The sequence below is a fragment of the Octopus bimaculoides genome, chromosome 6, assembly GCF_001194135.2.
Source record: "Octopus bimaculoides isolate UCB-OBI-ISO-001 chromosome 6, ASM119413v2, whole genome shotgun sequence".
Lineage (NCBI taxonomy): Eukaryota > Metazoa > Mollusca > Cephalopoda > Octopoda > Octopodidae > Octopus > Octopus bimaculoides.
The window spans coordinates 81,860,967-81,876,739 of record NC_068986.1 but is presented as its reverse complement, the minus strand read 5'-3'; the positions used below and the strand labels follow the sequence as shown (position 1 = coordinate 81,876,739).

The window sequence follows — 15,773 nt, the reverse complement described above, 5'->3', positions numbered from 1 at the left end:
CTCTAGTCAAACAAATCAACCCCAGGACATTCTTTGTAAGCCTAGTACTTATTCTATCAGTCTCTTTTGCTGAACTGCTAAGCTACAGGGATGTAAACACACCAACATTGGTTGTCAAATAATGGGGGGGGGGCAAACACAGACACACGACTACTTTCAATTTCCGGTCTACCAAATCCTCTTACAAGGCTTTGGTTGGCCCGAGGCTATAGTAGAAGGCACTTACCCAAGATACCAAGCAGTGGGACTGAACCTGGAACCATGTGGTTGGGAAGCAAGCTTCTTACCACACAGCCACACCCTGTACCTATATATACATTTCCTTATTTGTATATTTCACACAGCACCTCCAGTAAAAACAACAATAGAATATGATATAGAGTAAAAAAGATAACATAGCTACTTAATAATAAAATAGAGATTGATACAATAAGATGATCTGGTGGTAATAGGATTGGGGATTTGGCAACTGGGGACAATCTAGTGGCTGTAGAGTGATCTTTAAATAATAAAAACTACAAATGGATTTCAGCTCTAAAACCTGCTGCATGGACTTAAAACACAAAAATCAAACACATCCAAACACATATATCAATGTAAACCAAATGATTAAATGATGGTTAGGTGCTGCTGATAACATTTGAGATCATTTCTATTTCACTGTCTGTCAACAGAATGTCATAAGACATTAAAGAGCCTCTAAGAGTTAATTTAAAAACAGTAGCTAAATCTCCTTAAATCACACTAACTTAGAAAGACAAAAATAGGGATATATTATGTCAAAAATGACTAGACACTAAATACACAGCCCACCACCTGATATCCAGAAGGGGCTTTGGTTATTTTAAGGTCTCTTACAGAGAAATGTTATTTACTATTTATACAATAATGATCTTCATTAATGTAAGATTATGTATATACACATTTTACCACTAAAGCCAGTATTTGGTATGACAATGCTACAGAGATTAGAAATCAGATTGTTGTTTCAAGAAGCAGGAACAGAACAATGAGATTATCTGTGAAATTCTTTGTTATTTCAGCACAAAAATCAGATTATCTGTGGAATTTTTTGTTTCAGCTCTATGTTGTGTGAAGCTTAAATTGTATAGTTATAGACACACAAACATACAAATTTGCATGTATGTACAAGTTCATCACAGTAAACACAAAAACTTGTATACAGATGCAAAAGTACACTTATACACACACAGTATTCAATAGACACAAACAAACACATGCTTCAAAACAAAACATAACAACCATATCAATCTATGTTTACACAAATTCCCTCTCTATGCTAATACATGTGTGTAACTGTATATACAATATTATAGAGATACACATACATGCACACACTGCCACTACTACAGGAAGCAATTTTGATGTTAATTCAGTAAACAAACTATATGTGAAGTTATCTTTCTTGGCATCAAAGTAAACTGAATTTTGTTGAAAGAGCTTAGTGGATTGGAGACAGATTTTTCTAAAATAAATCCTATTACCATAGAGAGATTTAATTCTAAGCACCTCCTAAGTAATTTTGTGATAATTATTGTTCAGTGAAGTGTTATCTTAACCAACCTTAGTAAGAAACCCAATTACTATGCTATTTATCTGTGTGTGTGCGCGCACACGCACATATATGTAAAGTACATCTGCATACACATAAGAAGGGCACTCCAGTACTCCAGAATTGCATGTAGATGTTAAAATTGTGTGAGGCAAATATACTGGAAAATAGTTTTTGCCGAATGATTACATATCAAATTATTTACTCACCGTTACACATGTTTCGTTTGTTAATAGGAGTTACAACACTGTACATGCAAATTGTACAAGAAATGGAATGTGTAATGGTGAATAAATAATACCAAGAACTTTTTGCACCATCCAGAACCCAGCAATAAAATTCTTCAAACTTGTTGTTCTTGATACTGTAAAGAGGTCTAGAACTAACATTATCTGCAACTACTGAACTTATAGGCATCCATTCAGACAAACATTTAGAACATCATCTCAAGGGTCCTTGAGATTTGAGCCCTTTTTTCCAGTTAAGCAGTTTAGTACTAGAAATTAACCAGAGCTCTCATGGCACTCGTAGAGAATACAACTTGGCTCTTGCCAGGCAAATGAAGGACAAAGCTTCAACAAGATTCAGTAGTTTCACATCTTCTAGATGATTAATGGCCAAACAAACACAGTTAAGTCAATCCCAATGTCCTAGTCTCTCTACAAGTGAAGATTGGTAATTTATGTATGTATTTATGTTCAGCCTTCCCTTAAATAATCATCATCATCATCATCATCATCATTGATTAACGTCCGCTTTCCATACTGGCATGGGTTGGACAAAGCCAGGGAGATGCACCAGGCTCCAGTCTGATTTGGCAAGGTTTCTATGGCTGGATGCCCTTCTTAACACCAACCAATCCAAGAGTGTAGTGGGTGCTTTTTACGTGTCACTGACAGGTGCCATTGATGTGACACTGGCATCAGCCACAACTATGATCTCACTTAGCTTGAGATCATATATACAAGCATGGTCTCAGACACCTACCACTGCTTTTGTGAGGCCCAACGTTTGAACAGTGCTTTTCATGTATCAGTCAAACAGCACTGGCATCAGCCATGACTATGATTTTACTTAACTTGACAGGTCTTCTCAAACACAGCATATCACCCAATGTTTGAAGGGTGTTTTTTATGTGCCAGTTACACAACACTGGCATTGGCCATGACTACAATCTCACTTGCTGGTATCGGCCATGACTACGATTTCACATTAAATGTTCAAACGTTTTGCTTCTATTTGTAATATATGCAGCCAGCCTAATCTCACGTCATAATTAATACAACAATTACACTGGCTATAACAACAGCAATCCAATTAGTGTTTGAGGTTTTCAACCTCATCAATACACCTTGAAATATCAAGCAAACTTTTTTGAAGAATTGAAAACAGAATCTCTGAGCTACTCAATAATGATTTCAAAAACCACTAACAAAAATTTCAACTGAAAATCTTCTAAGATTGCAATGAATCCCCATGCCTGTTCTAATTCTGAAGCACTCCAACCCTCTGGGTTTTTTAATATTGTTGAAGATACCTCAGAAAACAGTTATTATGTTGGACAAAATAGATACTTGTCAAGATGAATAAACCTAGTGTGTTTCAGATAACTTTGGAAATCACCTTCCAACAATTTCATACAGTAGGGCTATTCAAGCCATTAATTTTGAGAAAAAAGTTGAAATTCTCTTTCATATTTGGAAGAAAATTTGACATTCATGAATATTTGAAGCTGACTGAGAGAGTACCAAATTAATTGAATGTGCATAACAATGTACAAACATGATATTCACACCAAAAATCTCCTTTATTCTTTATTGCATTCCATTCAAAATGTCCAGTCATCATGTTCCCTCCATAATAAGTTTGTGCAATGAGTTTTTGGCCACAGTTAAATTCATTAATAAACTGTCAAACTTTTGCCAATGATGCAGCTTTTCTCTCTTTACTGACATCAATGTATTCCAAAAGCTTTTCTTGAGGCTTTTCATTCTCATCAAGAAATTGCAAAATGTGTAATAATTCAGATTTCATTCAAAGGTCTGTAGTCTTATCAAACATAACAGCAACAAATACTGTTTTAATGATCATTCCTTAATTTCACCTTCAATTGTAGTAGCTATACAGTTATCTCATTTAGAATATCACTTGAAAGTCCAGAACATGTGCAGTTGGCATTTTTCTTAATGAAATCTAAATGTGATCTTAAACAGTCATTGTATTCTGCTACTGCTTCACATTTAGCCAGAAAATTATCTTTATTGCTTGATTCTTCTGTTTCATCGAATCCTCTAAAAGGTAATTCTTGACAGGCCAAAACTTCAATACAATGAATTAACCTTTTCCAATATATCATGATTTTTCTTCAATGATCTATCATGGAACAGAATCGAAGCAGCTTTCCGGTGATTGATCACTGTATTAATTCATTGGTTTTCAGAGTAATTACAGAATTCAGATGGTTTTGAGAATTTTGTGTCTTGTCAAAGCTGTAATCAAATTGTGCAAATTGCAGTAGCCATCCCATCATCTACTCATACTATTCATAATATTTGGAATCAAAATAATGGTGACATTCTATACTGCTCATTTTGGTTCAAGTTTGGGCTTCTTTTTTCTGAGATTAATAATATTCATCTTTTCTTCAAAGCTTCTTGTTGCAAAATCTCAGGAAAGTAGAAAGGCAACTGAGCTAATTGACTCTTTTGCTATACTGTGGGTGAATGAAAGCACGAAAATGTTTTTTAAATGAATCAAAGCTTTATTCTAACAAAAGATTTTGGTGTTACTTTACTTTGTTACATGATCTTTTTTTTTTTAATATTTTTTAATATTTAAGATTAAATTTTAGAGCATTGGTATGGATAAATAAATGAAAACTTTACTTTTTAATCGCAAGAAATAAACTTTAAGTGAGTAGTAATGAAGAAGAAAATTCAGGTCTTGAGAAGGGATCAAGAATATGCTCCAAGGATAAAAACTTCTTAAAAAGCTGTAGTTACTCTTCAGTACTGAATAACCATACAAAATAAACCAGAATCAGCAATAAAACAAAGATGCAAATTGACTAAACAGCCATTTTTCGTCTAAATCTGTCAGACTATGAGGACAGCTTTAAGCCCTTTGAATAGGCAAGTCTTTAATCTCAGCTGCACAGGGCAGTAAAAACATCAGTACTTCAAGAGAAAATATGTTGAGAGTGTTTGCTGGCTGCAGCTGGAAGACAAGCAGAAAAAATTCTGCTATTCTCTGCTTTTTTCTTCTTGATATCTCACTCTTTTGCTTTGTCTCACTTTTACATGTTTCCTTCTCAAAGAAAACAACAGTGCTCGGTCCAGGAATTAGACCTACATTCTTCTAATCATGAGCCCAATACTCTAATGTACACACACACACATGCTTTGTGAGTGAATTTGGTAGTTGGAAGCTAAAAGAAGTTTCTCACATGTGTGTGTGTGTGAGAGAGAGAGAGAGAGAGAGAGAGAGAGAGAGAGAGAGAGAGAGAGAGAGAGAGAGAGAGAGAGAGAGAGTCCTTGCCTTGACATCACATGACAGATGTAAATGAGTATCACCATCATATAGACAGTGTCCTTCATTCCACACTTCTGTAAAAAGCATGTCTGGCCATGGGGAAATATTATCATGCTTGGAAACAGGTGAGTGTTGATGACTAGAAAAGTATCAATGACAAAAACTAAAAGAATTAAAGACAAGAAGCAGGGCATTTTGTTATCCTGAGAAGCTTGCTTCCTAACCATGTTTCAGTCCCACTGTACACCATCTTGAGCAAGTGCTTTCTACTATAACCTTGGGCCAACCAACGCCTTGTGAGTGGATTTGGTAGATAGAAACTGAAAGAAGTCCATCATGTGTGTGTATGTATCCTTGTCTATACATCCTATGAAGGTTGTAAATGAGCATCAACATCATGCAAGCAAGGTTGTTTGTTTCCAGTTTACCATGAAAACATGTCTAGCTTAGGGAAAATATTTAAGTTAAGGACATTTGGCCATAAAAACTTGACCTCAACAAATTCCATTTGCCCCATGCAAACATGGAAAAGTGGACATTAAATGACAATGATGATGAAGACTAACATACAATCAGAGGCATTGATGAATTTAGTAAATCAACGTCATTGTGCACCAGATTTATAAACAGAACTATCCAAACTTATATTATTCACTGAAATATCAGTTTCTGTTAGAATACATTCTAGTAGAATATATTTATTATTGTTGCTTGCTGTTTATTAAAAGTAACTGTTTGCATTAAGTGTAGCTACTATACTTATAGGCATCCATTCACATTTATTCTACTTTGCAGCATGCTTGGCACCAATTTTTACTGATATATTTTCTTTGTTGGCCTCTATCAGCATTCACTTATCCCCAGAGTATTTCATTTCATCATGCAGTAAATTTAATATATTTTCCTTTCAAGGTCAATATAATGTTACTACATATGATTCCGTTCTTCATTAAGTATATATTGTATTTACATGCACAAAATCATATATTTTCCCTTCAAAAATACATTTACCAGATACATGATAAACATACGGAAATTGCTTTTTCCCCACTCAACAAAATATCTTTATTAACACAAGTATTTGATGTTAAGGCACATCTTCTATGTTGGAAAATACAGTATTTGTTCATTCATTTTTACATCTGTTTTTCCATGTTAACATGGGTTAGATGAAATATATTACTGAGGCATTATTTTACAACTGAATGCAATTCTTATTACTTAAAACCACTTTACCTGCTTTTCAAGTACAGGAGATTTTGTTTCATTTGCTTTTGGAAGTGCAAAGCTACAAGACAATTTGCTAACAGAGAAATGTCAAGAAACATTACTCTCTATAGCATTTTCATGTGATGTGTAGAATGTAAGCTTTTCATGCATGCATGCACGCACATATGCACACACACAAAACATAACTTATGGTTATCTATTGAATTCAATGTTGACCAAACCACCTTCTTCCTTTGTAAATCTTTCAATGACTAATTTTTAAAGAGCAACACCAGATGATGCAGCTACAAAGGAGTTCAGGGAATCATTACTGTTACAGGCATGATATGGACAGGCAGGCGTGATATCTTGAGAACTATGGTGACCATCCAAGGTCCATGATCCACATTGCAGGAAATTGTATCTGTGCAATGAAGTCTTATAATAGTGTCAAGGTGTGCATTTCATATATCACTATCTACAATATGAAATCAATAGATCCAATGGAAATCCAAGAGAAATGGTGCCTCCTCTGAGTTGCAAGAGGCTGCCAGAAATTCAATCTGTTGGAAATTACCTTAAAACTAACTACCACAGTTTATTTTCTCTCAAGAAGCACACATCTGTAGATAACCGAGTGTTGTTTTTATAACAGAGGAAGTGTAGAGACACTACACACACACAGATGCCTGACTGAATGTCCTGTTGTAAAGAAGACACCAAATTCACCATGATACAGCTGAATAACCTGTTTGTTGGAAAAGTGTGGAGGAGTCTGAACACACTGTTGGTAAATGTGCTATGCCATGGCTGTCTCTCAGTGAAGAGCAAGAGATGTTGACAGAAATCTGGATGCACCACAGACATATTTATCACAACAAATATATAACATCATTATTATTATTATTATTACACACACAATTACAACCTATGGCTCTTTGAAGAGTGGAGAATGGAAAAGTTCACTAAAATGGGGAGTCATGTTGTCTAGAATAGTAGACATTTAGTAAGTTTAGTAGATAACAGAGAATATGATAATGACTGTTTAATTTTCCATAGTCCTACATCTCAGTTAGTTATTAACTTCTTTCAAAGATAAATGGAGCAGTAAGGACAACCATCACCTTCGTTCTACCTCATTACAGCTGAAATTGTGAACAAATAAGTATGCAAGCCACTCAAATGTCTATGATGGTTAATCAAGTGTATTCAGACATGAAGTTATATCTAGCTAGACTACTGACTACCAAGTGGCTTAATTCAACTGTGAAATGAAATGGAATTAATCACTTAGACACCAGTAGCTGAATGAAAGCTAAATAGTGGTCACTTTAAAGACAGAATGCTTTCTCAACTTAAATGATTTCCATGAAAAATTCTTGATTGCCTGAAAAGATTTTTTTATAGATTTGGGATTGAAAGGAAAGAAAATGGATTAATTAGAAGAGACAAAGTAACTAGGTTAGGACTGTTTAGTAGGTTTAGTAGAATATGTATAAGTGAGTGTGTATAGCCATATACAGTTAAGAACATTACATTGCAATCACAAGATCCCTGGATCAATCCCACCATGGGGCACTTGGAGCAAGTGTCTTCCCTTGTAGCTTCAGGTTTATTAAAGTCTTCAGAGTGTAATTTGGTAGATAGGAAGTGTGCAGAAACACATTGCATATATGTACACATATGTGTGTGTGTGTGTGTGTGTGTGTGCGTGTGTGTGTGTGTGTGTGTGGTGCGTGCGCACATAAGCATTTGTCCATGAGTGTGTGTGACTATGTTGGCTTCCAGCTTTACTGGTGTAAACCAGTGTTGAATTGTGTCCCTTTATATCAAATGTGCGACTTAGAAATTCAATAGAGATCAATAACGTAATTAAACATTGGAACTGATATGCTCAACTTGAAGACAGTGCTCCAGTTACAGTCCAATGGTTGAAATCAGCAAAAATGAGTGACTATCATTCTCATCGTTGTTATTTAATATCTGCTGGAATGGATTGGATGATTCAACAAGTTTGAGAACCATGTCATGCTTCAGTGTCACTTTCAGTATGGTCTCTATGGTTGGCTATCCTTCCAAATGCCAGTCATTTTACAGAACTTTGTTGTGAGTGAAGGGTGAATGAATGAGCACTGTTCAAGATATGCGAACAGTGTGCTCTGCTGTTTTGCCCCAAGTCAGCCCTAAATAAGCAGGCCTTTGGTCAAAAGAATTCCAGCCATGACCACCTCATCTTTCTCTCAATTATTGCCTATCTATGATTACATTATGCCTGTCTATGATTATATTATGATTTAAAGAAAAGTAGGTTGTTATTACAAGCAGAGTAGGTGACCATTTAGAGGTACATTCTTTGGCCTATATGCTATCTAGGGTAGACTGATATCTTACATAGGGTTGGCAGCTTTGTGGAACAATAGTAGTTAGAGTCTCTGAAAAGGACACCAGATGTCTGATTCAAATTTTATCACACCACTTAAATCACCATGAGGAATCAGTATGGTTTTTAGGTGTGTATTATTGGTAAATGATATTGTGGTATTATGAAAGCATTATTTCACATATGTAACTCCAGTGTGGAAAGAATACATTTTCATGGTCCACTTTACAGAACATTTTCAAGGATTATCAATCTGTAATTGAGACAAACATATTTGACATAAACAGGTTGTACATCACTACACTACTTGCAATGTATTACTGAAGTGCACTGTACTACACAGCAGAAGACTGCAGTAGCATGAAGTACACTGGTGTAAGTACAACTGAAGTACATTGTACTTCATTTATACATTACAGTAGAAGATTGCATTACATTTTTATATAAAACAGATGACAGCCAGCAACTTACCTTAACAGTTGCTGCTCTAGGTATGCCATAAATAAGGGCCAGTTCTCCAAAACTTCCGCCTTCACCAATGGTGGTTACATGTTCATTGTTTACATAAACCTGTAAATAAAATAAGATAGAACATATAGTAAGCAATACATTGGTAAGCTGTAGTAAACATATAATAAACAATACATTGGTGAGACAGATTGTAGAAAACAAATACACTGGTGAGGCAGACTGTAGTAAACATAAACAATACATTGGTGAGACAGATAGCAGTAAACATATAGAAAACAATACATTGGTGAGGTAAATTTTTGTAAACATACAGTAAACAATATATTAGAGAGACAATAGTAAACGTAGTAAACAATATACTGAACATAGTAAACAATATACTGGAGTGAGAGACTGAATTTACAAGCACTTAGTACAGTAATGTTTACATTATTAAACTGATGCTTTTAACAGAAGTTTCTTCCATAAAATTCTTAAGATTTTCTTTTATAAATTTAAAACTGATGATTTAGTATAACAGAATAAGAGATAGATTGGTCTCAAATGAGTTAATCATGAATTCTAATTATTTATTGATGTTTTGTATCTCAATAATGGAAGACAAACTATAGAATTATTGGATCAATAAAGAGGTACAATAGTTTCAATTTGGTCAGCTTTCTTATGTATCTCATTTGATTAATTTTACTAATCTACACACACACAAACAAAATCTTATCAGGTTTCGTTTCCTACACATGTACATTCTTTCTTCTCTTCCTTTCCCCTATGATATTTATTTCCTTCTCTTCTACTCATATTTCTTGCTTCCTTGACCTTGTTTATCCAACCCTTTCTCCTGCTCAATCCTTCACCTATTTTTCCACTGAGTATTTGTATTTCTCACCCCCACCCCCATGCTTCTCTAGGTTTTTTTTTCTGACAAAGGACTAATGTTTGAAATGTTAAGACACTTTCTATTTTCCATTAAAGCATTAAGCTAATATTTTATTTGCCAAACTTGGTTCTAATTGTGTTGTCCTTTTAAAAGTTCATGGTATTTAAAATATATATATATATATGACAGGGAGAGAGGGGTATAGGTGTGTGGATAAGGAGTTCATTTTATTCTCATATGGTCTTCAGTTCCATCTCATTCTGCAGCATCTTGGGCAAGTGTCTTCTACTGTTGCCTCAGGTCAACCAATGCCTTGTGAATGGATTGAATTCCATAGATGGAAACTGTATGGATGCCTGTTGTGTGTGTATGTGTGTGTGTTTGTGTTTGTCTCACCCATCACTTGCCAATAGGTGTTGATTAGTTTACATCTCTGTACCTTAGTGATTAAGCCAAGAAGACAGATCAAGTACCAGACTTAAAAAATAAGTACTGGATATATATATATATATATGTATGTATGTATGTATGTATATAAATACAGGTTCACATAAACACATGTATGTGCAAGTATGCGTATATTTTATGAGCAAATTGTATGTATTTCTGCAATGGTGGTGGACATACAGAAATCTAGTTGCAACTATGTAGCACTTAATAGGAAACCCACTCCAACTGTAGTCTTAAATTGATTAGTCTATCTGATGGAATATTTTACACAATAACCTAGAAAAGTTGATCTTTTCAAACGTTTATGGATTAAATAAATGACTGACATAGAAATTGCCATAAATTTCCATCAATAAATAACATTGATTACATTGATTGGCACAAGGTTACACATATACATATGGATAATGTAAAGGTTCACTATGTAGTGGTGAAATAGAATTAAACATACAAACACATTATGTGTGTGAGTGTGTGTGTGTGTGTGTGTGCATGGATAGATAAGTATGCATAGTATAGCTGAATGGTTAAGAAATTCACTTTGCAATCACAGGTTTCTAAGTTCAATCTCACTGCTTGGTAACTAATGTAAATGTTATTTCCTATAGCATAGAACCAGTCCACACCTTGTAATATTGAGTAGATGCTTGCTGTGGAGCAGTCCATCAGCTAAATTATATTTGTAATTCAAAGGTTCCAGCCTTGTCAAACTGAGTCACACTGATACCAAGAGAAAATTACATTAAGTGTACACATGCGCAGGCATATACAGTGTGTGGCAGAAAGGTTGCTCGGATTACACAGGTTAATAAAAAACAAATACATGAAGATGCATGAAGAAATTTTGTATTTCTATGAAGTTCATTAAATGCCATTTTTTTTCTGTTTCAGGTAGTGCTCACCATAGCCTGGAGTGGAGAGCATTGTGCATTTATTAGAAATAGAAAGTATTTTCTTATATCTTCATGCATTTGTTTTTTATTAACCTTTGAAACCAGGGCAACCTTTCTGCTACACACTGTATGTGTGTGTGTGTGTGGGGGGGGTAAGAAGCTTGCTTTCCAACCACATGGTTCTGGGTTCAGTTCCACTATATGGTACCTTCGGTGAGTATCTTCTTCTAAAGCTTTGGAGTGAGTGGATTTGGTAGACGGAAACTGAAAGAAGCTTGTCGTATGTATGTATATCATCATCATCATCATCATCATCGTTTAACGTCCGCTTTCCATGCTAGCATGGGTTGGCACGTGCCATTAGTAATTACTCAGGGTAGGCAGTTGGTGACATTTATGTAGTAAAACACATGAAAAATAAGTGAAACACAGCTGTGTGACTGAGATGAAGGCAGATTTACTTCTACCATTATAACATGTAAAGAAAACATTGTAGAAATGTATGCAGCACGTGTATTACAGCAGTACTATGCATAGCTTGAATACTGAGATTGAAAGGCAGGAGCAAATTATGTCTACCTAATCTACAAATAAATTAATATTTTGCATTTTATGCATAGTAATAAGAATAACCTTCGTAATTTCATTGAATTAGGTGCATATTTTGCCATAAAAGGAAAATGTTGCTATTGATCTTATTTTATTCAAGGTAGGCAGTGCCTACCTTGCCTACCTAGGGGGCACGCCCCGGACATATTCATGTGAAAGCCCATGGCTCAATGGTTAGAGTGTCAAGCTTGAGCAAGACACTTTATTTTACGTTACTCCAATTCATTCAGCTGTAGAAATGAGTTGTGACATCACTGGTGTCAAACTGTATCAGCCTTTGCCTTTCCTTGGGTAATATCAGTGGTGTGGAGAGGAGAGGCTGATATTTATAAGCAACTGCTGGTCTTTCATAAACAACATTGCCTGGACTTGTGCCTTGGAAGGGAACTTTCTAGGTGCAATCCTATGGTCATTCATGACTGAAAGGGGTCTTTACTTGTTTTACTTTTGCATATATGTATGTCTGCGTGTGGGTATATATAAATATATAGAAAGAGAGAGAAGGCAAGTAATAGGGGATACAAGTAGCAGAAAAATTGAGTGATAGACATGACGAGTGACAGGTGAGTTAGAGAGAGATGAGAAACTAACAAAGAGGCCAAAGATGTAGACTTGACAGTATGCATATACTCACAACCCTACATATATGTACATACACAAATACACATATACATGTGCAAACGTGTTTCCATATTAGGGAGTGCATATATGCATACACTCACACACACATCTTATTTTAATGCCCATTAGACTATACCTGGTTTGGCAATGCCATTTGATTATGCCAGGTTTTCTCATGCATATTAGAATACAGAGCATGTCACCCTGTCAAGTCTTGTCTTAGTTGACAAATGTTAGGTATTGGGACTTATTCCTGGCAAAAAAACTTCTGCAATTGTCTCAGTAGGAAGATGGCATTAGTTGTATTTCTTCCTGGCACAAAACCAAGCTGCACTGCATCTATGTTAATTCTCTTCCTAATCAATTTCGCAGTAACTCAATTGCGCACTAACTCTTTCAGTAAATTTCATAAATTGGCCTAAAAGTTTAATACCTCTGCAGTTTCCTCTTTTAGCACATCTCTTTTGCCTCTGCAGCAGTTAACAATGATGCTGCTACTACAAGAGTCAATGGGTATGACACCTTCCAGTACTTTCTGATTTACTTTGCTGGTAACCATCCAATGTCCTGCTCCACTTGACATTTTAAGCATTTCTGTAGTAATTCCTGATAGGCTGAGTGCTTTCCCTATCTCCATATCTTTAACTAGTTTTGCTGTTAGCATGAATGGCTGATGCTTCTGTAGGATGTAGTAAAGGTAGACCCTTTTTCTTACACATATGCATACACACACATACATGTACACAAACACACATAAGCACGTGTGTGTGTATGCCAGCATGAAACATGGACATTAAATGCTGGTGATGATGATATACAAAAGCATTAACTGTATTTGTGAATTTCTCTAAGACTGTGTCAACAGAAGAACTATGTTACCTGCTGTCAAAGCTATTACCATCATGAAAACCCATCAATCTTTATGCAAAGTACAGATGATTCAACATCAGCACCTATCTTTCAGCGAGACACCCTAGCTCCTTTTCTCTTTGTGACTGTAGTGGACTACATCCTAAGGCAAAGTCTTGACACCATCTAAGACACGAGTCTCACTATTCAGCAGAAGTGGTCAAGATCATCAGTATAGGTTCAAGAGACACAGGCTCCATTGACATATTCCACCCTGCTCTATTATTGTTGCTCAATGAGAGTTAGTCTTTACTGGGCACTGCTACCATGCTGACCACCAGGTCATATCAGATGTTATATTTTGGAGACTTCCAATCCAAATGGAGAACAAAGACCACTCGACTAAATTGATTTTATTGGCAGAGATGCACTACGTAAAATTGATGATCTACTAAAGTTAATAGGGGATGGAAATCCTTGGTTTAGTGTGGGAAGAATATCTCGGTTGCAGTTGCTTGAAGAATAAAATGTATATATTCCTTTATATAGAAAAATGAATGTGTGTGTAAGAGAGAGAGAGAGAGAGAGAGAGAGAGAGAAAGAGAGAAAGAGAGAGTACACACATATTACTTGGGCTACAATCACATACACATATTTATGTATCTGTGTGTGTACATGTGTATTATACTACGTGATTTAGATGCTTTAAAAACTGTATCAGTTCCATATAAAAGGATTGTTATGGTGCTGACATTAACCGAGGGCTTACAATGGCATCTTCTAAGAAATATAGAATCACTTGCTAGGGAAAAACTAATTGATCTAAGATCAATAACAGATCAATGACAATGAGACCAATATCCTTTACTTCACCATCCCCACCCACACACCACACATTAAAATACAAAGTACAGCACATCTTACAAGATGCTACTGTGCACACGCATTTCAATGAAAACAGAAAGAATGATAAAGAGAGATCTATAAAATCTAGTACCATCACTGTGGCTGCTACCATCAGCATTATCGTGAATTCAATGCTCACACACACAACACACACACACTCCTGTAATGCCCAGGAGATGACTGAAAGTAAAATAATGTATATTTCCTAGAATAGGTTCATCTTTATCTAATATACACATCAATACATATATTAGTAGAAAGGAATTTTAAACATATGAAAGCAGGGAAAGCAACTGGACAATCAACAATTGTCACTAAGATGCTGAACATATCCAGTGAAATATAACTGTTGCAAGTCAAATGTGTGTGTGAGAAAGGCTTTCATTTGATCAATGAAAACTTGATAAAGAAGGAATCTGCTTTATGCACTTTGGCAACAGCCTGACCCAAAAGATCACACCTGTTGTGTATCTACTGGATCTGGATCCACATTGAAGCTTTGAGACAATAATAAAGCATTGTGGGTCTTTAGGGAGTTCAATAAAAGTCTGGGCAATATCTAACCAAAGACAACCACTAAGAAAAAAAAAGTACCACTGCTACCACATTATTCAGTGATGATAAAGGTATTCTGAAGCAACGGAGATAGAATTTCAAAGATCTTTACCACACTATCAGGTGTGGCAGTGTAGTAAAAAGTGCACTTTCAAACTGTGTGGTTCTGGATTCAGTCCCATTGCATGGCACCTTGGGCAAGTGTCTTCTACTATAGCCTTCAGCTGACCAAAGCCTTTGTGTGGATTCAGTAGACAGAAACTGAAAGAAGAGTGTGTGTGTGTGTGTGTGTGTGTGTTTGTCTGTCCCTCACCACTGCTTGACAAGCAAGGTTGGTGAGTTTAACATTCCTATAACTTAGCAGTTTGGCAAAAGAGAGCAACAGAATAAGTCCCAGGCTTAAACAAAATAAGTACTGGGTTTGATTTGTTTGACTAATGTTCTTCAAGGTGGTGCCCAATGTCAAATGACAGAAGCAAGTAAAAGATAATAGCTGAGAAAATTATAAAAGGCCTACTGCAGCACCATGTTATGGAAGAAATAGATAGGAATCCAAACACAAAACAAGTGGAAATTGCCATTAAACAGATAAATACCAAAATAATCTTAGGAATTGATAGTAAACTAGTTTAGGTCATGGTGGGGATGTAGTGGCTGGTTTTGTGAGCACACTAATTTTCTATATGCGGAATGTTTCTCTAATTCTAACCACAGGATTGGAGAGTTGCAGCATTCAGCTTTTTCTGTCCATAGCTGTTTCCCAACTTAACATTTACATGCTATTATTTATACTATGAGATCTAATTCCCCAAACAATTATTTCATGATCTCTTGTATGTATATATATAT

General features: G+C 35.6%; 1 protein-coding gene across 6 annotated transcripts in view; it reads right to left on the bottom strand.

Annotated features, from left to right (window-relative positions):
- The window catches only part of LOC106881659 (cAMP-dependent protein kinase regulatory subunit), a 455,850-nt gene that overhangs the window by 11,453 nt on the left and 428,624 nt on the right, over nt 1-15,773 (bottom strand). For all 6 annotated transcript variants that reach the window (XM_052968906.1, XM_052968905.1, XM_052968907.1 and 3 more), the window contains exon 6: nt 9,165-9,263. In XM_052968906.1, coding sequence (XP_052824866.1) covers nt 9,165-9,263 — 99 coding nt within the window. The remainder of the gene's footprint in view (nt 1-9,164; nt 9,264-15,773) is intronic.